This window comes from Halichoeres trimaculatus, unplaced genomic scaffold, assembly GCF_033239565.1.
Source record: "Halichoeres trimaculatus isolate MK-OKI-2021-1 unplaced genomic scaffold, fHalTri1.1 fHalTri1_scaffold_1, whole genome shotgun sequence".
Classification (NCBI taxonomy): Eukaryota; Metazoa; Chordata; class Actinopteri; order Labriformes; family Labridae; genus Halichoeres; species Halichoeres trimaculatus.
Window position 1 is genome coordinate 30,632,513 of NW_027437179.1, and position 27,892 is coordinate 30,660,404.

Genomic DNA, 27,892 nt, shown 5'->3' on the forward strand with positions numbered 1-27,892 from the left:
CACTGTTTACTGATTAGCTACTTTCTGTTGGGGGAAACGAGATAATCAATATAAGAAAACGGCTGCTAGGTTAAATGAAACCAAAGCCTGGATTGAACTCGTTAGGATACCCCTGCCCTCTGCTCCAGAGGGAGGAGATGAGGATAAATTTACTGAGGGAGACAGGTGCTCTTGTCTTTGGACCATCGATGAATAAAGAGCTTTGCTATGTGCTTCAAGATGGAGGTCAACAGCTATTGTCTCAAGGAGTTCTTGGCCTGAGGGGGGCAACATTATAGGGAGCAGTATGGAGGAAATGAGGGAAACGATGCTGTCAAAATGATGCATTAGAGAATTATAAGTTCTACATTGTGAGCAAAACACTAAAGAGAAGAAGAAGGAGCAGAAACTGCATGTTTTGAAGGGAGGGAAAATGAGAGTAACCTAGAGGGATGAAGCGATAAAAGGAATAATTTTCTTTGATAGGTGTTCGATAGAGATATGTAGCAGCGTTTTTAAAATTCAGGTCAAGCACAGAGGAAATGATCTTCAGGAAAAACATCCGGCAGGATTCATTACACCTTTTAAATGTCAACCGATCAGTACCATTGAGAGCTCTGACATTTGAACTGACCTAAAGTCCAGCAGGAGATGATGAGGAGAGGGAGACGTGTCGCCTCTGAGCGCGTCAGACCTTGTGTTTTGTACGTGTGTGTACTGACACAGAAGAGGATCAGGCTAAGTTATGACTCCTCTGTAGCCGTGATTACCCCTAGACTGTGTGAGGATTACTAATACATAAGGATTCATAAAACATAAAGCCCAAGGCAATTCTTGCCCTGAGCTGGATGTGTGGGGAATCCAATTATACTAAGTGTAGAAATCTGAATAGTAAGACATAGAAATAGTCACATAGGTATTTTCAAGTGTTTGGGGCACAAGGCCAATAAGAGTCTTTGTCTGCTCTCTTGCTCATATCTGCACTGGCTTGTATTCAGATGATATCAAATGAGGTTAAATCTGCGCCTACGTGGGCTGAAAATGAATATCTGCAGGCTAGGAGGAGGAAGGTAGAGTTTTCAGACCTCTGAGTATGTAGTCTTCATGCACCAGCAGGGATTGAAACAAGAAGATGTAGAGAAGAGATTTTTCTATAGGGTATCATGCAGAGGCAATGCTCTCTGGAATTAACTCTTATTGCTCTTCTGCTGCCTTTACCTGGAGCTGGTATTTTTCTCCTGATATCTGTACATTATTCTGGATTCCATTTATTCATACTGTAATGAACTTACATTGATGGTTTGTGTTGATTTTAATGAGTCCTGCAGACCAAGTGGTACCTCTTGTCTTATTGCCAATCTTGTCCTCTATGTGCTTAACTTATTTGTTTCTTAACTCATCCTTCTATATTCTATCTTTAATTTGATAGTTTGGGAAATTCAACATAAGTCAATCTTGTAAACTTGAAAAGGTATCATGATGAGGGTACGGTGGCCCTGAGAGCTCACAGCGCTGTAACTTAAGAAATTACATGCAAAAAGACAAAACACAAGCACATGAAGAAAATATCATCAATTCAACAACAAGTGTACAGCATTTAGAAAATGCCCTGCAAAGACCACAACACAACATGTTAGAAAAACGCACTGCTAATACACCACAACAAAACCGAAGTGTTTCTATAGGACGCTTAAAAGTGATGCACGTGTCCAGACATGCTTGTTATTGACGCATAATTTTAGACACAACTCTATTATGGTTGTCTTTCCGTCAGTTGTGTTGGAAAATGAGGTAAAAAATGTGTATTTTTGACTTATTTAACATTGTATTTGAGAATATGTAATAGAGCTGTGACTGAAAATCCACAGCAAAAACAAGCGTGTTGGGACATGTGCAACACTTATAAGTGTCCTCTGGAAACACTTCCGTTTCGTTGCGGTGCCTTTGCTGTGCATTTGCTGTGCATGTGTTGTTAAATTGATAATGATGTTTTCTTAATTTGCTTGTGTTTTGTCTTTTTGAGTGTGCTTTCTTAAGCTGCAGCGCTGTGAGCTCTCAGGGCTATTGTATGAGGTTGATCTTGGTGTCGTATCCGAAAACGAGGCATCAACATGCTATAATCTGTTAAAAATAGATTACTGCCATTATCAGCACCAAAAATTGCTCATCATTTGCTCACATTATTTGCTCTGAGTCAAGGAATAATTCACAGAAATAACTGCAGAAAAAATGTGAAGAAACCAAGAACATTTTGCAGCTTAGTGCAGTTTGCTCCTGTTTTGGCTCTAATGGTGGAGATTAGGCAGTCAGCATCTCCAACCTCAAAGATTTAACAAGTCATTTATGCCACAGATGTGACCCAAATCAAACAGTCTATATCAGCTTAGTTTCTGAAGCCCGCAAGCAAAAACCATTATGTTCAGATGGAAAAAGTAACAAGAACAGATGTGTGGTGAGTTGCAGACAGCCCATTTATATCCCTTGGCTTTTAACCTAGCTTGAGACTCTGCTCCTATTTAAGTGTAATATGGTTTGTTTTTAGCTTTTAGTAATTGTTTTTATTATTCTTAAATTGTTTTTTAAAAACAATGAAACAATTATCTTGATGCCTGCATCTTTGTTTTATTGATTTACCGAATTATGTCTGCACCATCTTTTATGTACAGCAGTTTGTTTCAGCTGTGGTTGTTTTTGAAGTGCTTCATAAATAAAGCTGAACTGAGTTGACTATTGTGATAATTATAATGTCAAAGTAATATTTTCAGACTAAATGTACTGATATATTTAAGGTCATCCAGAGGTGAAATGGTTTTCTTGATCACTGGAAAGTTTGAGTGTTGCCACCAACTCACTGCAGACTGTAAAAGCTTCACTCTGACTATATATGGCTGTTACTGACAGGGAATAAAATGTTATTTGTCGTGAGACTTGTTTGAATAAAAAGAGACTTTAAATTTAGCACAACACCTCAATGAAATAAATGCAAACAACCATTATATTTAACCTTTTGCATGTGCAATGTGAATTACGCTATGTCTTTTTCTCTCATTTGCACATGTTAAGCAGGCGCAGGAGCCAATCCTTTCATGTAGGGGTCCTGAGAGAGTCCTGTGTGTGCCAGCAACTCTGTCAGCCTCTATTTAGGCACAGTGGTGCTTTCAGCTCCGGGCTTATTCAGCCTGCTAACATATTCCCTGTAGGAACACAATCAAGCTGATGCCTGCTTGTTATAATGTTTACCATGGGTTCATCCAAGGTTGGCTTATTTACATACTAATATTTGCAAATCAGCAATAAATACAGATAGCCCATAATGATCAAATCAGCTGCACTGTCAGTTTTTTTTATCATTTGGTCATTTACTAAATTTGTTGGAATGATTCAAATTTCATTATTTAGCAAAGATGAAATGAGAAACTGCTTTTCATTATGAAGGGGATATGAATGTTTGTTTGACATTTCTTAGTAATCCATCCTTTAGCTGAGACAAGAAAACTCACCCAAAACATCAGCCAAATGTTTCTGGTAAATACAAAGTCAAGCAAAACAAATGGGATTTCTTTTGTCTGGGGATCATGGACGTCTGACTTTAATGCCATCAAAACTAGATGAGATTTTACTCTGAACCAAATAAATTTGTATTTTTCTGATATGTACTTTTGGAAAAAAAAGAGTATTGACTAAAACTCCTGAGTGCCCTGAGCTGCCAGTGGGATAACAGTGTGATTATTACCACTCCTCCAGTGGTTCAGCTCAGCCTCCAGCCTCTGAATCGTCTCCTTCATTGACCTGTTCTTCTCTTTTTCCTTCTCATATTTCTTCTTCCACTGCTCGGCTGTGAGCTCCAGGTTCACTGTAACGGTGTTCCTGATGGTCTTGGCTCTAATTGGAGGGATGAAGGAGGAACCAGATGAACAGGAAAAGAAAAAAAAGTGGAGGGGAGAGGGAGGAGTGGATGGAGGGAGGAACATAAAAAGAAAGGAGGAAAAAAGGAAAGAACAGTGGGGGATAGAAGAACCATCAACAAGGGTATTTGAGCCCTGACTGCTCTGTGAAAATGGTCTTGCATCTCATTAATTGGTATGCAAATTGGGTTTCTGCCAAATGTGCTTCAAGGTGCTTTAAGCAAAGATGGAGGCACAAGGTAATACTTGAAACCTCTGCAAACAAAGTCAAAATATAGCAACCATGCATTTCACAGGAGAAGGGAGAGGACTGTATGTGACTATAAATAAGTGCTCAATTATGACGTATATAATGGGCATCACGGAGATGAAACATTCATGATTCTGCAGCTGCACCACTGAGACCCTCTCATGTGAATTTCACATCAGTGGCTGTGGTTTAATTTCACACTCCAGTGGGGAAACACAGTTGTCCAGAATCATTTATTTCCTGATATAACGCAGACAAACAGCTCTATCTTAATAGGCTCATCACATCAGAGTTTAGATAACACTTTGTATGGACAGTGAGGACAATCCAACATCAGATGGCAATAAAGATAATGATGAAATAAGAGGCTTTTTCATGCACTGCATCCTTAAACTGTGCACCCAAGCCTATCTGTTCCTTTTAGTATAAAAAAGTAGAGACAATAACATTTAATTAAGCTGCTCTAATCCCTTGAATCTGTATATTTCGTTTACCTAACCCATCTGTAATGCTGAGATATTCAAACAAACTATGAAGGAAATTTGTTTACTATCATGTTTTGGCATATTGATTTAAATAAAGCAACAAATGCTGGTGTTCAGGAGCCACTGTGCCTGACAGAGTGAGATAAGAGGCCATATTTTCTGTGTGCTGTAGATTCTGTCACTGCCTTTGCTCTGACATACATTATTTATTTCCACCAACTCTCATGTCACTCTCGATTCAAGGGAATCAATGGTGGAGGGGAAAAATGTCTGAGGATGCATAAGGAGGCTTTTTCAGAATCTATCTTCCCATCTGTTAGCTGACAGTGAGCTAAAGTTGTAGAAATAAAGTAAGAAAATCAAATCTCTGCTCCTGTGAGAGCCGTTTTACCCTTTGGATGGGAAAAGATGCTGTTCAAGTAACCTTGGCACAAACAGAAACTGAATAGCAACACAAATTCTGCTTCAAAAGCAGGGCAAGGGGACTGCCAAAAGCAAAGTTGGTGGCAGAGCATATCTGAGATGGGCATATTTCAGCATCCAAACATCCACATAGCTGCAGCCCAAGCACGGACGCTTTTTACCTTTGGCCAAACATCAAGGTAGATTTGGTTTCTGTGTCATTGTAGCTGGAGGGAGAGCAACAGATGAACATGGTGGTGCGACAGTTCCCACCCAGAGAGTCCTGTAAGATGCGAGTCATTTTGCTGTCACGGTACGGCACGTGGGATTTCTACAAAGAGATAAAAAAAGGAGGGAAGAAAGGGAATCCAAAATGGTTACAGAGGCGTTAAAAAAAGAGATGAGGAATTTTCAAAGATAGTGGAAGACACTCTGAATCGTTGAACTGCCATTCGCAGTTCCTTTCTTTGAAAGGAAAAAAAAAAAGCAGAAAATATGATGCTGTGAGCATCTGCACAGAACAAAGAGAGAAGAGATTTCTTCCTCTCTGATGCATCATTCACAGAGTTACCTTTTTAACCTTTGTGAAGTCTTCAAAAAGGTTGCATGCCATGAATAAAGAATGAAGGCTGACAGATTTATGGAAGATGAGGCAGGCATTAATACTGCTCCATTAAATGGGGAGTTCCCTGAGAGTTTTATAGAGTTATAGAAAAACAAGATGGTTAATGGTTTAATTACTCTGGTGGAACTGGAGTGGGCCGATTGAGTGGGTGAGTTTGTTGGTTGCTTATAAGGAAAAGTCACCAGCTGAAGCTGCATGGCGGATTATAGATGAGGGAACAGAAAACTAACTTCTCACTGCAACATTTACACAACCCAACCGCAAAGGAAGAACGTAATATCCTTTCCTTTATGCTTTAAAAATCCCTCTTTTAGATGCATGTGCAAAGAAACTGTGGTGTTATGAACACCAGAAAGAGAAGGACTATGGTATGGCGAATAAAATATAGGTTGGAGGAACAGCTCAACATTTTGAGGCATTTGTTTGCTTTCCTCCCATCAGTTATATAAAAAGAATAATATCATTTTCATGTCTTTACAGCAAATATTAAGCCACAGGCAGAACACAGACTGTATAATACGCAGACCTTGCCCCCCCTGATATCAGCAATTTGTTCCTTGAGTGGAGTTTTGAAGCCAATTGTCGGCGATTGCCACATTGGAAATGCTGAGTCAACCCAGCCTCGACCTAGCGAGAGGAGCTGAGCCAACAGCTACAGTGTGCCCGCCTGTCAGTCAGACCAGCTATACCTCCAATCATGCAAAACTTGTAATCTTAATACCTTTAAACTACTGAGTTATAAAAAAATCCCCCTGCACAGAAAAAAGAGCTACTCAGAGCACAATTGCTTTACCTCCACGGAGGATGTTATATTTTTGCAATTGTGTCTGTTTGTTTGTTTATGAACAACAAAACTCAAAAAGTAACGAACGGATCTTGATAAAATTTTCAAGAAATATTGAAAATGGGCTAAGAAAGAATTGATTAAATTTGGGAGGTGATTCGAATCATTGTCTGGATCCAGGACTTTTTCTAAGGATTTTCTAATCATTGTGAGATAGGGTGTTTTTCACCATATGTGCATATAACTCCAAGATAAATGGTCAGATTGCTTTGCAAAACAATACAAGACAAGGTCACCATAATTTCTGACAGATGTAAATGTACGATCCAGATCCTGGAAATATTCTGGATATTATGGTCCGGAATATGAAATATGCACTGGTCAGTGGCGATTGCTCAAAGACTGCAAGGGAACCTCAGCTTCCCCTAAAATTTCCCCCCAAAAAAGTGGTGATATGTACTGCTGTGTGTACATTTCATTGACAAAATATGTGCTAGAATTCCTTCATCTTTTGTTCAGAATCAGCTACCTATCACAGGTAACTGGCTCGACCTCCTTCCCATTTATCCTTGCAGCGTCTTAGTGCTTTAACACAGTCAGACGCTGGGCGGCTTCTGACTTCAACGGGGAAGCGTTGCGTGGGTTGTTCCGCTGTGGAAACTGGACGCTCATTGGATAAACACCGAGCTTTGTCCCGCCCTCGGACGCTGAGCGTCTCTGGGCATTTGGGGGTCTATGAGGCAGTGGGCTGGCCTGGACGCTGGGCTTCTGCATGATGATTCACTTTTTCTGGACTGATCCAGAGGCTTTATCAATCCCCAGCGCGTTTACTTTTCTTAGAAATGAAGAGCGTTGTGTTTAAAGATTCTCTCTCTTTTCACCAATAAGCAGCTACAGCTACAGCTGCGGAGCTTATTGCCCTGTCACTCACACTTACAGCCTGTCGTAGTCTCACGTAGCAGCTCCTGCTGCTAACAAGCTGGCACAGAGGGTAGAATTTACGTTTAAATAAATAAACAAATTTATGATGTAGGCCGGAAAAAAATGAGAGTCCCCTCCTTGACTGACCAGCAGCCACCACTGGTACTGGGTCATCTTAATTTCCAACACTGTCTGGTAACAAATTATCCTACAAAACCGCAACTAACACCAAATTGTAGCAGACAGTCTGCTGAAAGGGAGTATAACATTAAAGTAGGACTAAAGTGTTGCGTGACAATCACAATATGCTTGGCAAAGGTCTGCGCTCTCCGAGAGCTTTTCTAGTTTGTTTATTTTTGTGTCAGGCTATAAACATTTTTATCTTTGCTGTAAGGATTGGCTTCTTTGAATGTGTGTCTATGTGGTTTCTAGTATTTCTGGAGTCAATGTCAAGTGGACACTTAGGGTGCGGTCACATTAGCATTCCGTATTGTGCCCAAGCATGCATCAACGCTAAAGTCCAGTTTGTTTGGTCCAGTGTGACTGGGTTAAATTACGACACTAGTTCCCAACACCACACCAGCTGAGAAGAGAGATCTGCGTTTTCTCTGCTGCTGAAAAGGACAACAATGGCAAAACACTTTCTCTCCAGTTAGGACGTTGTCACATTGGCAGACTGTATTGTGCTTAAGCACGCTTCAAGCCTAAAGCCCAGTTCGTTTAGCCAGTGTGACCGCAAGTGTGCCGTGCTGAAACACAATTCACTTCTCTGCTTTCGCACGCTTTGAAGAGGCTGTGGCACAGTTTGGATGGCCAGTGTAACCGTGTCCTTAGTTCTCATAGCCCATTTAAAGCACTGCATTTTTTAGCACTTAGAGCCAGGATTACACTTTCACATCCTTCAAAGGTGGAAATATTTGGCTGGTTTGTTTGCATTTTGTCATCTTACTGTTAATGCTGGTTTTCTTTTGATAAAACACAAACTTGAAAATTGAAAAGGTCAAAGACAGTCTGTCCTAATGTGTTCAGTAAACTCACTGTAAGTAAGACAAAGTTATTGGAAAACAAATAGTTGGGCTGCAGATGTTGGTTAAGTGTTGGAAGCTAACAGGCTAGAGGAAAAGGAAGAAGCCAAAGTGTGTCCTGAGGATAAGAGAGACTGCAGAATATCTCTTCAACATACCGTTCCCTCCGCCAAGGCTGAGATGACATTCCCCAGAGCTGACAGAGACTTGTTGATGTTCTTGGCCTCATCCAGCACTGCTCCCTCTGCACCTGTCTTACTGACCTGACATAGAAACACACACACACATTGGAAGATTTAGCGCATAAACTGTGAAACTCGGTGTATTTATGAGGTCCAGTGGGTTGTTTTGAATCCAGAAACCTTCTGATTTGTTACAGTGAACTTGGAAAGGATCCTTGAAATACCTTCGACTTCTGACACACTGCCTAAATATCACAATATTTTACCATACTGGGCAGCTTTTTGTTGGTCAGTGGAATAAAGTCATTGATTTTTTTAAATTTAACTTAATTAATTAAGTTTCCTAAGATTAACAAATACAAATATAACAGGTTTTCAATGATGCTGCTCTTTCAACAAAAGTTATTTGTAAACAAACAACCTACAAACTCCACCAAAGAAATACATCTCTATTTTTCAATGTATTTTTCCAATACAAAACAAATTATATACAAATTAAAACTGAAATAACACATCTGTGAAATATAACATGTTTTAATACAGTACCTGTATGCTCATAGTGATGCAAAGATACAAATGTGATAAAGCTTGATTACACAATCTAGTAAGCATATTTTCATGCTCACTTTGGCCAATTAGCAGTCATTGTTATGAAAACATCTAATTACACCAATAATAATTGTTCATTAAGAGAGAAACACCAAAAGCAGCCAGCTTCAGAGGGTTTAAGCAAGTTTTTTTTTTAAAGAGAATACACACCACACTGAGTCACAATTATCATGGGATATATTTGTTTACAGCCCGATAATGAGGAGCTTAATTATAGAAGAGAGCAAGTTGTTCAATCAAAGCCTCCGTGGTGCGTGACCCATCTTCCCACTTATTTCACTTGTTTTGTATTGAAGTCTGAGAAGTGGTTGAAGCAGAGCTGTTTCCTCCCCCTGGGACGACTGAGGCCACTTATGGATCCTTTTATAATAGCTAAAAACCTCCATCATCAGCATAAATCCAGACTGTATGGTCATCTACTTCTCCAAGCACACACTCTGTTCTATTCTCTGCATCAATACTATCAACAGTGGACTTCACCCAGAGGCGAAGGTCCTGGTCAGCTGGGTCTCTAATGTATTTCCTGACTGATTCAAGAGTATGACCTCTATCCTGGAGATATATTGTTTTTTTATGAGACGAGTTGAGTCAGAAATAATCCCAAAGGCCTTGAACAAAAAAAAGAGAACAATTAGTTGTTTGTGGCTTCACTCAATTTGACCTTTGTCTCATCTGAAACCTCTTTCAAAGTCTACTGTATCTGAGTGGAGGGAAATGATTTTCCAGGGTTTATTATTTCTCAGAAATGTTTTTTTCTGCCTCTTTTGGCTGCACTGATTGGATTCCTGAAAAATGAACAAACACTAACCTTCATATTTCATCAGCCGCTGTCTAAACTAAGCCCTCAGAATAGAATCAGTCCTCGGTGTCTGTGCTAGTTCTTTATTATGTTGAGTCTAATTTAAATTAATCACATGGGGTACAATTAGCACTTAAAAGATGTTTAAAGATTGAAGTTTAAGGCTTTTAAGTGTTGTCTGTCTGCTTCTTTGATGTCTAAAAACACAGTTTCTCTAAAGCCATCTGGTCTCAGTGTTTTAAAAGTCCACTGACGATTGATTTTTGAAAAGTGCAGAGCCCCACTTATGCAAAAATACCCACTCCCCCTACCTTTTCACTCCCAGCTAGGTCGACCAGGTACAGCTTCCCACACAGCTTCTGCTCTGTCTCCACGTTCTCTTGTTTAATGTTTATCAGGAAGATGCTGTGACTGCGGGAACTGTGCTCATTCATGTCTGAAGAACAGAACAACAAAAGGAGAGACTCTTATTCAGCATCTTCACAGAAAAACAAATCCTTTCCCTTAAACGGTTTAGTTACAGAAGGTCAAAGGTTCATTTTCACCTTATTATGTGTTTCTCACCTTTGCACCTGAAAGTTGTTACATTTTGCATCAGAGTGAAAAAAAAATTAGAGGTGTGACTCACTGGTAACAGCAACGTGACGGTTGGCCTTCCCTTCATCTATCACATCCATCACTTCCTCTGGGCTGGTGACAAAACGCTCTGTGCACCCCTGGGTTACAGAAAAACATGTGAAACAGTTAATTGTGCTGTGATGAAAACATACCATACAGTGTGTGCATTTTATTGTAGTTCCAATGTTTTTTTGTCCAATTCTCAACATATATTTTCGTATGTCTGTATCAAAGGATAAGTTCGGTTTATACAGCTTTTACATTGTTTATAGAATGAAGTAGAACAAAATACTCACCCAGAAGGCTTTCCTAATGCAAGCAGTGCTTCAGGAGATATTTAGATCCAAAATCATGCAGCGGACGTCCGTATAATGGGATCCATCGGGGCATAGACAGCGCCACTCCTAAAACTGCATTAATCGTCCAAAAACTCATGTTTTTCACCAATATTCCATCATGGTCCGCTCCAAGTTAGTGCTCTGCTGCAGTCTGTGTCACTCCAGACAGCGCTGTGTGGCTGTAATGACCTCTGAACTGACGATCACTTTGTTTACGTTTGTCCCTCAAAGAAAGGGGGAAGTGGAGTCAGCTCTCCAGAGAGTACTGCGCATGCACGGAGGGGCAAACGTAAACAAAGTCTTCGTCAGTTCAGAGGTCAGTACAGCCACACAGTGCTGTCTGGAGTGACACCGACTGCAGCAGAGGACTAACCCGGAGCGGACCATGATGGATTATGGTGAAAAACATGAGTTTTTGGACGATTAATGCAGTTTTAGGAGCGGCGCTGTCTATGCCCCGATGGATTCCATTATACGGACGTCCTCTGCACGATTTTGGATCTAAATACCTCCCGAAGCACTGCTTGGATCAGGAAAACTTTCTGGGTGAGTATTTTGTTCTATTTCATTCTATAAACAATTTAAAAGCTGTATAAACCTAAATTATCCTTTAAAGGGATAAAAAGTACAAGAAAATTAGTTTGCTAACTCTGTCATTTTAATTTCAAATCTTTATACTCTGGAAAGAAGATACTCTGAGGTAGGGAATTTGGTTTCAGCTAAAACTTAAGCTAGCTTGATCAGAGGACGCTTAACCAGAAAAAGGTTAGGTAAACCTCATTCAAGAAGAAAATCTGGTTGAAACTGGTAGGCATGCCTGCTTTCCATAATAAAACTGTCTTTAAAGCTTTGTTTGCTTTCTTTCTAAATAGAAATAAAAATATAAATGAAAACTATAAACAGAGTCATTGGAGAGAGATGCACTTAAGACTATTTCTGGCTCTGGACATATTACAACTAATAACAGAAGCTATCTTTGATTTTGAACTCCTAAATTTACAAGAAAGGAGTTTTAAATTTACCATTAAAACTAAGTTTTTCCAAATTAACCAGGGTAACCTCATAAATCTATGTAAACAAAGTTATTCATTCAATGTAAGACATTATTCTCTCCACAGAACTTCTCCATACTTTTGAATGTAAAACTTTAATATCATCAATTTAAGACTTACATGGTCGTAGATTTGTTTTCATGTGAATTAAAATAATGAGGTCTTTATATCCTTATGGATTTATGAGAGTTAAAGTAGCCTTGTCCAAGTATTAATATTATGCTAAGCTAACAGCTGGCTTACCTGTAGCCTTTGATTATATTTAAATCAAAAAATATAACCCAATTGTGAAACCCAAGCCTTCTCCAAAAGCAACATCTTTAAAATATTCAATATATTCCATTAGTATTAAGTGCCTTAAGCCATTCCTGTAGTAAATAGAACAGATGTACAGAATGCAAAGCCTTGTTACTTTTTTCTTTGGATTAACAAATAATAAGTTAAGTTTTCCACCCGAGTGGATTTCTCTGAGACAGGGTGGCTGTGTATCCAATTGTTGATGCTCATGATGATTACATTTAAATGACAAACATTAAAGTGGAAGTAAACAAACCCATAAAATAGTGACATTTTCAAAATGCCCCATCATATAAAAGCAAAAGACTCAAACTGAATAACATCAAACTGCCGTTGACTCACCTTCACGTAGGGAACTCTGTATTTATCTTCATGCACCGACAGGTTGGTTTTTGTCACTGGGGTGTAAGGGAAAATAAAGAGAAAGGTAACTGTGTTAGCTAACACATCATCTATATTTAAATGACTGTTGGCAAATGAGCGTGCATGTGAAGTTGTGTTTTTACTCATGGCAGAGCTATAATCAGACCTGACTGTGTCCTCTTTATCTAAGTGAGTCACACTCAGGTAATATGACGGGGAGAGATATGTGAGGCTTTGGTTTAGAAAGCACTTGAATTATTTTTTCTAAGTAACAGAGACATCAGGATTCAGCAAATAGCTCTACTATGACAATGGACCAATAATCATTCGGCTATATCTCTTTGTGGGATAAATTCTTGCTTGGGCCATTTCTCATGTGAAAGTCCTGTTTCATCAATGATAATTGAATTTTACCCTGTTTCACGGACTTTCTATCTTGTAAACCATGTGCTTCTGAATGCATGTGTGTGTGTGTGTTTGTGCGTTTTATCACCCCGCAGTCACTTTATTTCTTCACAAATACATCCCCAGGGTGTTTTTCTCTGTGCTGCCTCGATTCATCTCGCTTGTTGTCGACTTTTTTTTTGTTCATAGCTTAAATGTTCCTCAGCTGCCGTGAACTCCCCTGCATACAGATGAGGGCTTTCAACACGGTCTCTGGCTCGATTAGAGATGTAATCACAAGGATGCTGCCTGCCTCTCCCTGCTCGGGCCTCTCTATCATTTTGCACTGGTAACATCTCTGTGATGGGACTATAAACTGCAGTGTTGTGTTGTTGTGGTGTGTTTAATGTCTAGATTTGCAGAGTTTTATTGTATATATATAGGAAGAGTAAATTGAAAAGCATTATGTTTTTTTCCCACTTTCAATTTATCTCTATAGATAAAAGCTCCTTGAGGTTTTTTTACCGTTATCATAACTCAAATACTAAAGCCCATGACGCATAAGGGCACGGGTAAATTTCTCTTTTCAAATCTCAGCTCTCTGAACCATCTCTACTGCAGGACCCTTTTTGTTTTGTTTTTTCTTTCAGAAGACCACTGTTTATGTCAGGTAAGTGTCTATGTTGACTAAGAACTTAAGCCCCAGACCTTTGTTTTTTCTCTTAACATTGCCATATCAGTGTTAGTGCTTCAACAGCCATATCTACAACTTTTGATAGGGAGTTCTCATCTGTAGCTTCTGGTGACCTTATTAGAGCTAACCAGTGTAATTTCAGTAGGATGAAAACTACATTTCCCATGAGCACCATCACTTATTGTTTCAAAAATGTGGCTCTAAGTGTGCAATTGTTGTGAGAAAGAAAACGAAGAAAATACAGACAATTTAATAGTACTTTTCAGGCTAACTTTTTGCAGGATGCGGAGTTGCGAACTAATGTGTTGATTTTTAGCTACGTGAAATTATTAATTGTCACATAATAACAACAAAACTTCAAACAACTGTATCACTGTTAGCTTAAAAAAGTGGACAGATGTACAAGTTAAGGTTCAAAAGATGTATTTTGGACTTAACTATAAGTCAGCTTGTTTTTTTGTTTATTGGATAGTAGTCTCTCAAGTCCTGTATTTGACCTATTGGCTTTCTTGCTAATAAAAGCATAAAAAGTTGTTTCATGCTCAATTTTTTTGCCACTTTAATGTGTTTTCACATCTCTGTGAAGCTGTTTTGTTTCTCTTTTACATCATTTGGTATCTTTTTAAACGTTTATCTTTGTGTTTGTCCTCTTTGTTGTGTTTTTGATTCTTTTATACTCATATTGTAGCACTTCAAACTTGTTTCACTTGTCTTTCTAGTCATTGTTTCTTTCTGGTGTACTTTTTGGTATGTTTACTTTTAGCTAGGAAATGCCAATCACAGCACAGTTTCTTTTTTTAATCTTTAAGAAAAATATAACCTTTCGTAGAACAGGTTTGCTATCTTATTGAATTTGTCAATAACATGCAGACAAGGTTTGAGCCATGTCTGCAATCAGTATCAGCAAGGCAGTCACACTGTATTAACCCTGGGAGGTGAGAAATGGGCCAAAAAATGGTCCATGAACCAATTTCTCACTGTTCGCAATTACACATTAAGCTGTGTGCATGACTACAATGGACATGTATTTTGGATGATTATGGACATTTCTTATCTCTTCTCTCACTGGGGTTTCATAAGAGGATATTTCTAATGAAGCTTTTCAAAGGAAAATCATTTTGGGACTTTAAAAGAGATCTTATGTTTTACTGTTTCCCTGCAAAGGATCAAAACTATGCAGTACATGAAAACTGTACATTTTTAAAAAAATCATGTGTTTGAGCGCATAAACACACCATCCAGCAGGTCCCGGATTTTATCCATGTATATCTCGAAGTAGGAAACCTGCAGCAAAACAAAACAAACACATGGTGAATGGTTATTGAAAGACATTTTAAAATAAGTTTTACAGATAAGAGATATGAGAAAAGATGTCAGTGATGTTCATTATGTAATTATGCAGAATGATGATGCTGTAATCTGTCCTCCTCTGGGCCCGCTGAGGTATTATCCTCTATTAGAAGACTTTGGTAAAAAAGAGAAAAACAGCATGACAAATAATGCAGGATTATCAGGGTTTATATATCATGATTTATTGATGCTCGGCTGATTCCATTCAGCTGGCCATGTGAGGATTACATCAGACGCACAAGCTTTTATTCCCACTGCATGTGTTGTAGTGTGTAACAGCAAAATGGAGCATCTGTGTAACACTTGAACACACACAGAAAAATCACACCAACCTTAATGTGGAACTCCAGGTTCTCATCCATGGCAAATATATGTTCGAAAATGTCTTCTGCGATTCGAGGGATGATTCCCATCCCCTGGGGGTCGTGTAAATTCCCCTGTGGAGGGAAGAACAAGAGATGGGAAGGAGGAGTCTGAGTGGAGAGAAGGATAAATGCAGACCTTAGGATGAATTAAGTAGAGAGAATCATAAAAGAAAGGAGAGCAGAGTGGCTTTTGACTTTAAAAGGAACGGGGGTTGTTTCCCAGAGAGGGCTGTAAAGGAGGTTAGCTTCCACAGAAGGCTGGTGAAGAGAGATAGTAAGTAATGACAGCGATGGAGGGAGATGTACTGTCAGGGCAAGCAGAGGAGGAGATACAAGAAGGAAAATAAGTGTGTGAGTGTGTGCGTGCGAATGCCACATAAAGGAGTCTGCCATTTGAATTATTTAGTATCACTGTACCTCCATGGTGTGTGTTTTTCCTGAGGAGGTCTGCCCATAGGCAAAGATGGTCCCATTGTATCCACCCAGTACATCTAAAAATGAGAAAAGAAAAAAGTGTTAAAAAAGCTGAAAACAGAGGAAGCAGTGTGAAACTGTAGTAAAAAAAAAAAAGAAGAAAAGAAATCTGACAGTTTCAGCCACACAAGGATAAAAACAAAGAACATAAAGGTCGACAAGTTTGCACACAAAGACAAATATGTCCGACCTTTGCTCCAAAGACGGATCAAACTCTGCCTCAGTGAGCCAGTGTGCACTCAGATGTACGCACAGTTTAGCTTGGTTAGCTGTTGAATGACCTCTGTGGCTGCACACAATAAACAACATCTACCTGCAGTGCTAAAGTCACCAAGAGGCACTCAGGGAAGTTCAGACATATTATTCTCTCCATTCATCTGGTGGGAGGAGCAGTAAAAAACAAGAGTCTTACCGCTGAAGGTTATAAAGGCAGCAAACAGCTGAATGTCATACTGCTGTCAAGGTCTAATAAACGCCTGTGGTAAAAGTCAGACATGGATAAAGGGAAACACATCACCCTGAAAGGCCGGTGGCCACAGGTTAGCCGACCACAGACCAATCAAAGGCTCTCAGCTGAAGCCACAAGGCACCTTTTTCTTTCCCTGCACTCACATCTCTCAGCTTTACAGAGCGAGGCCGTAACAAAGTGCAAGAGAACAAAGGGTGAAAAAATATGCCTCTGAAAATAAATAAAGACAGCGGGAGATGAGATCTCCAGACAACAGAGGAACACAGAAGAGGAAAGACAATGAAAAGGGCAAAGAAAGCAGAGATAAAGTATAAAGAAACACTCAGAACAAAATGCACAGAAAAGGAGAGACAGTAAACGTGTGCGCCTCTGAACCATCTTTCTCAGGCCTGCCTCACCCTCCCTGTAACCTCTTTCACCCAAGCGGGTAACCAATCTCACTTTTCATCTCACTCCTTCATTTTGCTAAATCCCTCACCTTGAATCCTTCCCACCCTGTGCCTGGTTTCATCTGGCCTTTTATTTCTTCTCTCCTCGGCCTACGTGATAATCTCACACTCTATAAGCAGTGGCTTCCACTGAATCAATCTGCTTTTCATGCTTCATATAGAGCTGGCTCTCTTGCTTTGAAGGTGGCACAAGAAACAAGACCTTAGCTGGGAGAGGGGGAAGAAAGAGGCAGATAGATGTAGAGACATGCAGATGAAGTGAGGGGCGGAGGAGAAAAGATTCATCTCTTCGGGGTGTTGGTTTCGTTTGATCTTGAGGCCTTCTGGATATGTTTCTCCTGCTGTGCTGTGATAAGCGTGCATCTTGTAAATCAGGGCAGTTTTGATGCTCATACCTGTAGGTTATGTGACCACAGTTTGTCATGGAAATTAGTTTCCCTTTCTGCTTGTCAGGAGTGGCAAGCGCCTGCAGTTACTTACAGAGCTTACATATTTTTAACTCTGCTAAGCTGAGTTTTACATTAACTTTGAGTTTGAAGTATCGTGCATTAAAGAACCACAAAAGCCACTAACATGATAGTATCTCACAAGCTTTCAAGTACTTTTCCTCTCTCTTACATCTATGGGTGCGTGTCAAAGCGATAATTTCATGCCTCCTCTGTCCTATCTCCTCCACGTTAACGAAGTTCTTTCTTAGTCGCCATTTTGAAGACTGTCCCGAAGTGATAATTGTAGGAGTGGGTAACGAATTAGGTACTTTTATAGGTACCGACCGAATTCTGTCCAAAGTACCGGGTACTGATTTACGAAAAATCAAAAGGTACCATGTTTAGGTACCTAAACACATCCTTGTGACTGTGAGGGAGTGAAAAAGTAGGTGATTTCCATGCTGGACATGAACACAGCATTACAAGGTTATATATTGAAGAATAAATATGCTAAATTGAAAAAACAAAAAAAAACATTTCATCACAAAAAAGATTGATATTTTTACCACACAAACACAAAAAATTCCCAAAAATCAGTACCGTTGAGTACTGAAACCAATTGCCAGGTAAGTTTCAGAGTTCACGATCAGATGTGCTCTAGATAAAGGATACATAATTCATGAATAATCTCACATTTACGCATTTTACCGGTAAAGTGATCTGTGTGCTTCTAAACAGCACACAGAATAAACAGAGAACAGGTTTTCTTTCTGGTAACGTTTGTTGAAAAGGTTAAAGAAACAGAAAGAGCTCTGTTACTGTTTATGTTTTATCAGAGTTATTACAGCACACATGTACAGACACAAACAGCTATTAGAGCTGACTGACAGATGATCCAGAGGTGATCAACTGACGCCGTCATCACTGAAACGTCATCATGTAAGGCTCCGTAGGACAGGATATCCCATGGCTCTAAAAACGAATCTCCTCTGTCCTCTCTCCTCTTTTCATTTCCTCGCGTCTCTCCCATCATCTCTGGTGGGAGGGACGAAGACACAAGTGAACGACGCAAGTGGAGGAAGAAAAGATGGAACTTTATCCCTTTGAGACACACCCAGAGTTTGCTCTGTTTATAAGTGTTCAGAGAACTATAGTCAAACATCATCTACTTTTCTCTGAATTCAGGGGAATCCCACACAAATTTATAGATATGCAGATTTCAGAAGGATATACTCTGGTATTGTAAAGTCCAAATTAGAGCCCAGAGGATGCTGTGAATTGACAGTAGGACAGCCCTGAGCTCTCACACACCTGGCAGAAACACACTGCCAGAGTCTGTGGAAAGTTAAAAGATGGGACTGACCGTTGGCTTCCTCTGCTATTATAGCTTTTACCTGATCCTGGCTCGACTCATCATTGTCCCATTATGCTCACCTTCCCACTTTATTTCAATTCCATGTCCCAATTCAGGGGCTGCATTCTTCAAAGTGTACCTTTTTTTTTGATTTAGTTCCCTTTATTAGATAGAAAAGCTAGAGAGCAGCACAAAATGTGGCAGGAGGGAGGAAGAGGACATGCACCTAATCACGTCACAACAGGGAACTGATCGTACTATCAATGTGACGAGGACCGCAGCCTCTTACTTTGGTGCCTAGTCTACCAACTGAGCAAAACCAGGTGTTCAGGAGGAGACTAAAATCACAATTTTAGCCATGGCCTTTGTTTACATGTTAACTGTTAGTGAGTCAGCCAACTAGCTACCTGCTGCTGGGCAACAGAGGCAGTGTCACAAGTGTAGTCGCAAGTGGACCTAACTGCAGACAAATTCACACACGCACACACACACACTGGAAAAATAAAGCCACAAGGAAAACTCACAGGAAAAATGAGGTACACGACATGAGGAGATTAGACACAACAGACTGACAAGCACAGGGCAGAGACTCTATATATACACACACATAGGGTAACAAGCAACAGACACAGGTGTGACAAGAGACACAGAAGTGAAACTAATAATGTACAATCGAAGAGGAAGGGAACATACAGGGCTGGAGGCAAAACTGAATTAGATAAACAAGGAGCAAGAAATACACAAAAAAGAAACCAAGACCACAGGACATGAGGCGAGAGGCAAAGACTACACAACAACTGAGGCACCAAAAAGCATCAAAACAAAACAGGGCATGACAAGCAGTGCAACAAGACACAAATGTAAGGGCGGGAACAGCTGGTGACATTGACAGGAAGTCCTCCAAAACCCGGAGTGCCTCATTTCACTTCAGACTGAGCTGTCTACAAAGGCTGGATCCTTCAGTGGATTGGATCTCTTTATCTTTCCTCCTTTTTTTGGGCCAGGCTGGCTTCAAACTGTGTCCATTACAAGGAGATTGTCACTGGGATAGTTTTGGAGTCTTCATCACATCTTCCTGGACGTTGTTGCTTGTCTTTTAGAGTTATAATTCTTTCCAGCCAGGGGTGTTCCCACAAGAGGGCTTAGGGTGCCCTGGCTGACTCCTAAAATCTGGTTTACCATCCCAGGTGCAGCTCATTAGCTCTGATTAGTATTTTTCAAGGTCAGAGGCAGGACTTAGGGACTTAGGTCTTTCATTTGAATGTGTGTGTTTAACTCATTAGAGACTATGAAGGACTCTGAGAGAATCTGAGTGGAGCTGGGTGACAAAAATATATATTACATACAAATATAAATTATATATAAAATATATATTACGTGAAGTTAAGAGGACTTAAACAGAAGGTAGCCCAACAATATCTTTATATTAAGGGTGCACCAATCACAATTTACTGGTCGATCACCAATCACCTATCTCTTAAAAGCCTGCCCTGCCGATGCCAATGTGGGCCGATACTAATTTTTATTTCTTTATTTTTTTTTAACTGACAGCATATACCTTCAATGTTCCAATCTTATTTTATCGAAAATCATTGTACAATACTTGTGAAACAATGAAATAATTTTTGTTTTAGCTTTAACAACTAATAAAGTGTCCTGAGTTTTAGGCCTGAAAGCAAAAAGCAACAAAGGCTGGCTGTCCAGAGATATATCAGATCAGTTTCAAATGAAGGATTGGGCCAATCACCAATCACTGATCTCCCAAAATTCAGGAAACCAGCGCCGATTGGTCGGTGCATGTCTACTTTATATCATCACATTTAATTGTTTAAAGTTTGACCACAGTTCATCTGGAATGGCTGGGGAGCCAGATTTTTTTTTACCTCTACTGCAGCTAGCCACCAGGGGGAGCAGTTTTTGTGGTGATTTCACTTCGAGCCAAGCAAGATGACATTCTTTTTTTTTTTTTACAGTCTATGTTTAGGACTGAAGTGTGACAGATTTTCATGCTGCATGTAATGTGTGATTTCTCGGATGATAAAAAATTCACCCAGGAGAAGCAACGGTAGAACAAAACAGGGTTGTAAAATGCTAATAGCAATGTTTGTATGCAAGCTACTTCATACCACTCCGGCAGACATAAGGCTTTTACACACTGCAATCATCATCAAAATGAAGTTCCACAACCACTGCACCTTTATACTCAAACAATGAACTCGGCACTGCTTGTAAATACGCACAGGGAGCTCCACAAACATGCACACACACTCTCACACTCTCAGTGTGTATCATTGGAGCCAGTCCCCCTGGCTCCAATTCTACTCACTGCCACCATCTGTGCCCCATTCGGCCTCTGTTAATATCTCTGAGGGAGGACCACAGGTAGATTGACTTCATCGTACCATTATGCTTCTGTAGATTACACACTGGAGATGAGGCACAACAGAGGCATAAATATTCAGCTTTGAAATGGTAGTTTGTAAGAACCAAGTTGGCCTCATGTGGACCCTCCCCCTGGAACACTCGAGACACTGTTTCCTTCCCTGCACCATAAGTGTTACACCTTTCTTTACTTTCCTAGCATTAAAAACATAAAGCAGTCCTCTTTTGCATTCTCCCTTTCTTGGCTGAATCAAAAAGTGACAGTAAGTTCACACATAATTAGGGATACATAAATCCAAGGAGAGTCTTTTTTGTGCCGCTAGTGCATCATGGATTAAACAGAGAAAAACTGTCCCCAACTCACCTTTGACAATCTGCTTGGCACAGGCATTGTACACCTGTTCCTGTGTGGCGTTGGTGGGAAACACCTGATCGAACACGTACGACCTCCCCTGCAAATCAAACACAGACACAGTTAGCTACACGGAGTCAACAGCACAGACGATTTAGAGAGCGCTGCAGACTGCATTCAACACCTCCTCCTCCCTTGTGACTGGCTGTTAAATTCAGTCAGGAAGTTTCTGAAGCCGAGGACAAGTGTCTGGTTAGTGTGTGTCTGCGCGTGTGTGTGTGCTTCACACATTATGTTCCACAGTTAAACATTATGTAAAGCCATATTGCTACAATAAAAAAACGCCACACACCAATATTTCCTTAACCCACACTGAATTCGCTTTATAGGCGTAGTGTCCATCAGTGTATTAGGCTTGGATTGCAGCACGTATTTCACATTAAGAGCCCCATCTGTCTGTTGAGCAAGTCTGTGTTGAATTTTATGTGTTTTTTTCTGTGGGTGTTTTGAATGAGTGCAGTGCAGCATGAAGCCTTGGGCAAAAGTCTGTGTGATCCCATGAGAGACGGGAAGAGACATCACATGTGAGGTGAAGCCATTAGAGGCAGCGTTCAAGGACTCGAGGAGTGGAGTGATGAAGTGAAGAGGAGAAATGGAGTGGAGGAGTACAGCAGAGTAGTGGAAATGTAGAGATGGAGGATGAAATTGGATGAACTAAAACCAATAACTGCATTGGTGAAAACATACCAAAAGAAAAAGAAAAAGAGTCTGTTTTCTGCCGGTTAACCTGAGTGTCAGACTGTCTGTTAGTCAGCAAAGAAGAACAAAGTAAGGCAGCCAGCTGGCCAAAAAGTAGACGTTAAACTAGTCACACAACCAGCAGAGGTTGTCCAACGCACAGGCTCCGGCTGCTATTCAACCCATTTAATCAGCCGGCTAGAATCATTCAGCTGAAAATTCACTTCACTCAGATATTCACTCAACCACAAAGACCATATAATTCAGTTTCACAAAGGCAAAGTTCAGCTGATGAAGATGATGTCAAAGATTGATAAAACGTGTCAGACCTAACAGGCTTCAATTGAATGTAAAATGTATGCATGGGTGAATATCACTGTGCATATTTGAGTAAGAATTCACAGCAGCAGCGTCTGTGATCGTGCATGACAGCCGGGACCTCCCACAAACCCTGCAGACATCCACTGTGAGACACAGAAACACACAGACTAAACATTTCATTGTGTTACTGTGTATATTTTGCAGCAGTATAACCAAAATTTTGCAGTCATGTCTCACAGAAATGGAGTTTATTCAACTAATCTGCAACAGAAAAACAAGCTTTTGGAGAAAAAGCATTCACAAAGTCTAAGTTAATGATTGCCTATTGTAATGACTTCATGTTTTAAAACAGACAGAATGTTAAAAACGAAACAGCTACATATGATACACCGTTTTGGTGTGCAAGAATAAGTCATCCTGCAAGACTATCCACTCACAATGGTACAGTCTGAGCGTAGATTTAAGCTGCAGACAATACTGTAATCACCCACCTCTGCCCTATTCTTATAATTGCAGCACCACACATTCAAATTGTTCTAATTTGCATGCATTTAAAGCAGTTTAGTTTCACAAACATATTTCTAAGGAGACATGGGTGCACCTCAGGCATAAATTCCTTATGAAAAAAAAACTTTGAGTAAGACCACATCTGATTCACCTAAAAGTAATAATTTTGACTAAATCCAATCCTACAATACTAAAATTATATTCAGGCACACAATGGTTGCACTTACAGGTTTACGTAACAAAGAAGTCAGCCCTGGTGGCCTGGGAGTGCAGAGGACCTAACACAACCAGACACCAGACTCATCTCGGGTGATGACCCATATTTAAGCATGAAGAGTGACTCAGTGATGTCTTTTTTAAGCCAGCTGAAAGGCTGCAGACTTCACCAAGGGTACTTCCTATGAACCAATGATAAAGGTTTCTTATGTAATCTGGTTGTGAGGAATAATGGACAGGATTTACACTGAACATAAACCAACCGTTTTACATTTATCCATATAGCTGTGAGGGTTGCATAGCGAGTAGGAGGAGGTAGTGCCAAGTTACATAAGCAAAGCATTAAATCCATACGAGCTCCATGAGCATTACCCCACAAGAAAAGACAAAGTTCTTTCCCCTGAGGGGAGACACATTATAATTGCTTCTATTAATGTAAAAGAAAAATAAATTTATATCCCGCCTGTAGGGAGAAAGATTAAGAAAAAACTGATTTAAATTTTCAATCACGTAAAGAGCAAAGAGTAAAAAAGTGAAAGCTGCTCCATCAAGCTGCCACACACTGTGAACCATCTTGAATATTATTATTTTGATTGGTCTAAATAAGCTCACCAACAGGGATGCTGATGCTTTTGACTGTAACATAATCTACCATGAAAAAAATAACACTTTAGCATGCAGTACATGTTAGGCACTGCCCTTTACTTAAAAGCCATACGATTCAATAGGACGCTTTAAACCATGATTATGTCTGCACCACTGGACAGGGATGAAGTACAACAATAATCCAGTGCACCTCCCAGCAGTATTATCATAGTATTACATAGAGGCTCTGCTGCCTCTCAGCCCTCTAATGACAAACAAAACAACAAGCTGCACACAAAATCCAATTCAACACAAAAAAATCAGCAGTATACTAAATAATGAATTCTATCATCGCCCAAAGGCAGGATTATTGTACATTCATTCACTTCATTTCACTGCATTATTCACTAATACATTTATCAGGTCAGACTTAGAGTCATATTCAAATTAAAGGCTGTGTGAGTGTTTATGAATATGCTGGTAAAAATGTGTTAAAGCAGCCCCAATATTTCATTCGTAGAGTATTGATAAAAAATTGGATATATTGTACAAGATTGTTAATGTTGAAAACTATAATTAATAAAGTAATTAATATTTTACAAACCCTGAAGCAGAAGACAAGAGAACATGAAGCTTGATGCCTGAAGGCAATTAAGTCAAGCTGTAAAACAGAAAAAGAAGTTGTACGAGGCTGTGAAATAAATTTTTGAACTTGTAACTGTCACTTTGAACAAAATACAAAAGATAACATGTTATTCTATAAAATGATCAAAGCTCAACCTAATTTAATTAACTTAGTTTCACCAGCCATAGCTTCACTGCTCTGTCAGGCTAGCATAAATTGCTACTTTGCAGCATCGTCTTTTTGTTTCAAAATGTAGCCACTGGTTCATTAATGTGGTAAAAAAAAAGCTTATACTAATAATGTTGAAGTGTCCAACAAAAGTTTGGTACAGAATAAGTAGAGAGAGGTGGAGTGAGTTAGCCTCAACAAGGCTAGCTTTGGCTACCAAGCCAGTTAGCCTGAGCTAACCAGAATACAGTGACTGCACGTTAGTGTTTTCTGACAATTTCACATCAGTTGTTTTCTAAAGCTTCACATTTCTTTTGTTTAACTGTCTACATTAGGAGAAGAGTCAGACAAGTAGCATGTAGGTCTCAGCATTGGCTTATAGCTTGCTTTGTGAGCAAGCAAACATACCACCTTATAGTATACAACATTCAACAACAGTAAACACAACAAATTGAGGTAAAAAAGAATAATAATCTGAATCATGACAAGAGTTTTTCAGTTTCTGTCAAAACAGAAGACTCTAACCTTGAGATGTTATTCAAGCTTTCTTCAGTAAATATTTTGCAGCCAAAGTTGTCACATTTAGATTAAATGAGCAATGCTTTTTCAGCCCACCAAGAGCGTAGATGTTTTTCTCTTGCCTCTCAAAGCATCTGTTCTAACCTGTTTTATAATGAAAAGCTACTACAGCTGAAAAAAAGGCAATTTATGCCACTCCCAAGAGCAGTCACAGAAAATCAGGCTGAATTTTTGCAGAGCAAGACGATGAGTGGGAACGTTTCCACATTGACCTCCCACTTTACAGCCCCAGCTTTGCATAAAATAATTTGTTAGCAACACAAGCTGTACACATTTTGGCACAACCCAAGCCTTAATTTTGGGTATTTCTCCTCCATATTCTAATAAGCTGAACTGTCTGGTTGTTGTTTCCAAGTGCTGTAATCACAGCTGCAGGTACAAACAAGTCTCCCCTCAAAACTGATTATGCCTGACTCTTTTCCCAACAAGCCATTTGTAATGCTACACAGCACACATGCAAAACACACCCAATATCAGAAAAGCAGCTAGGAAGTGAAAAACCCTGATGTGGTCTTCATCAGGGTGAATAAACGAGTCAGTTATATAAGCTGGAGGAAGAAATATTCCTTTGCCAGATCATTTGTTCTGCGGTCAGCGCCATAATCTGCTTTTGTGTGTTGTAAATAAGATAAACTCATACATCCTGTAAGCTTCCTGGATCTTGCATTTCCCTCACTTGCTCTGCTGCACAGCCTAGCTCTAATGACATTTGTTTGTTCATGTAGATGTTAAATTCATAATATGTCTTCTAATGATGTGCATGCATGCTGATGCAGAAATCCAAAGGAAAAGCAACATACAAATGCATATGTGTATTTGTGTCCATGTGCAGATGATTTTTCAAATTATGCCTCAACATGCTGACATTGTTTATGGCCCTTAGCTTTGTATGAATGTCAAACACCCACATGGCCTGTCCAGCCTGCAATCTGCTGCTGTCTGCTAGGAAACAAAAGAGGCGTTGGGTTGCAGGCAGAGAGAGACAGGCAGACACAGAGAGAAATATAGAATTAAAAACAGAAATGCAATAATCAACGGATGCTGAAGGAATAATTGATAGTATACTCAAAGAGGAAAGGATTCAAAAGTGAAGTTGACTAAATCAAGACGAAGAGAAAATTGCCAGGCAGTACAAGTGACAAGAGAAGAGAAACTACAACATTAAAATAGAATAAGAAGAAATAAAAGACAGACAGAAAGTGAAGTGAGATCAGAAATCACAGAATGGGGGAGCAGAGAAAATAAAACATGAGAAACAATCGACCAAAGGCAAAAAAAAAAATGTGTTAACCAGAGCCAGAGAAAGACAAAGGAGAGGGATGAAGGGCTGCAGCAGCAGCAGCTGTTGAATTTAGATGGAGGTCTTCTGGTACAGAGGGTTTAAGACCCCTGGGACCACAGAGGCCCCTCTCTCACCACGGGGTTTGGCAACAGTCGGAGAGTGACGTGAACAGACGCAATTCTACTGCCTGTATGAAAATCATAGCATGGAGAAAACATGTGAGCTGAAGGAGAAAAAAAAGGGCACATGTGATGTTAAAAAGAGAACACTGCCAAGTCAAATGCTTGTGGCTTTGTTTGGCTGTTCTGTTTAACATCACTGACTATTTTAAATGCCCTCAAGTGAAATACAATTAACGTGTTCAGCCATAAACTACAGCTGAGGATGATTGGAATGCCACTATGTTTTTTACAGCTATTTGACCATTGGGTAACACGTTGGATAAGTCAGAAATACCTCCAGGGGGGGTTGTATGACTATTTAAAGTCATCAGCACGTCATCAAATAGTTTGAGACATATCAAATTTAGGATCACAAACATCAGCCTCAGGATGGAGCGAGAAAAAAGAAGGGGTTATCAAAAAACACTATGGTATATCAGGAAAACACAAAGTTTGTTCCTGGATGACAATGTAATGAGAAATTCTATTAAAGAGGTTTGACAAGCTACATGAAATCCATCCTTTAGGTATGACAGTTTCTATTCAAATTTTTAGCACAGTAGTTGTCATAGTGTGAAAATTATGAGCTTCCATTCCATATTTGAATCTATCTGATAGTCAGAAAGACACTCTAAGGCCAAATGATAATGCCTCTCCATCACTCTATTCAGCTGAATGTCATACCAGTAAGAGTTAGCATGAAAACTCTCTTTGGAGAGTCATACTGGTGTAAGCAAAGCAGTCTCATGCAGCCTAATTTTTGTCTCACGCCCTGTTTCTATTCTTTCCTAATGCTCGTGATGCAAGCTCTGATTCATGAAGTTGAAATGAGGCTGTATCTATCTACCTCAGGTAGCAGCTGGCTGGGGGAAGTGAGCTGGAGTGTCCATTTACTGATAATAATCCACTTGCTGTGCGGCAAGTTTTATCTTATTAGCTTTAAGGAAAAATCAAAATGTCACAATTTCAAACATTTGCCTCCTGTTAAAAAGTGCAGGCAAACTCACCTTTCTTTTAAATTAAGGTTATCTTCTTAGTCTGATCTCCTACCACATCTTATTGGTAAGTTTTTAGCAGTGCAGTGCAGTACTGCATTAGTGTCAACTACACAGTTTATAAAAACATGGGCGGCACATCTCTCAGGGAGTGAAGCCAAAACTGTAAGTTACTCTGGTAACTGGTAGCAGCAAAGGTCTTCAAGCTGGCCTCCTCCATTTCAACAGATGGAACATTAATGTTTACAGACAATTTGAGGTTTCTGTCATATAATTCGCAATCATGTTGATTAAATGTTTAATTTTCTTAGAAGTTAAGTTTTTATTTGATATTTAATGTCTGATTGACAGCTCTGTTGACAAATGTGGGCAGTGGACTT

General features: G+C 39.7%; 1 protein-coding gene across 2 annotated transcripts in view; it reads right to left on the reverse strand.

The window, feature by feature from the left end:
* kif5ab (kinesin family member 5A, b) overlaps positions 1-27,892 on the reverse strand; it is a 95,944-nt gene that overhangs the window by 44,080 nt on the left and 23,972 nt on the right. For both annotated transcript variants that reach the window (XM_074676866.1, XM_074676783.1), the window contains exons 2-11: positions 21,348-21,435; positions 15,845-15,918; positions 15,395-15,499; positions 14,948-14,996; positions 12,614-12,669; positions 10,595-10,682; positions 10,278-10,402; positions 8,535-8,639; positions 5,204-5,352; positions 3,713-3,861 (exon numbers count right to left, since the gene is read on the reverse strand). In XM_074676866.1, the coding sequence (XP_074532967.1) occupies positions 3,713-3,861; positions 5,204-5,352; positions 8,535-8,639; positions 10,278-10,402; positions 10,595-10,682; positions 12,614-12,669; positions 14,948-14,996; positions 15,395-15,499; positions 15,845-15,918; positions 21,348-21,435 (988 nt within the window). The remainder of the gene's footprint in view (positions 1-3,712; positions 3,862-5,203; positions 5,353-8,534; positions 8,640-10,277; positions 10,403-10,594; positions 10,683-12,613; positions 12,670-14,947; positions 14,997-15,394; positions 15,500-15,844; positions 15,919-21,347; positions 21,436-27,892) is intronic.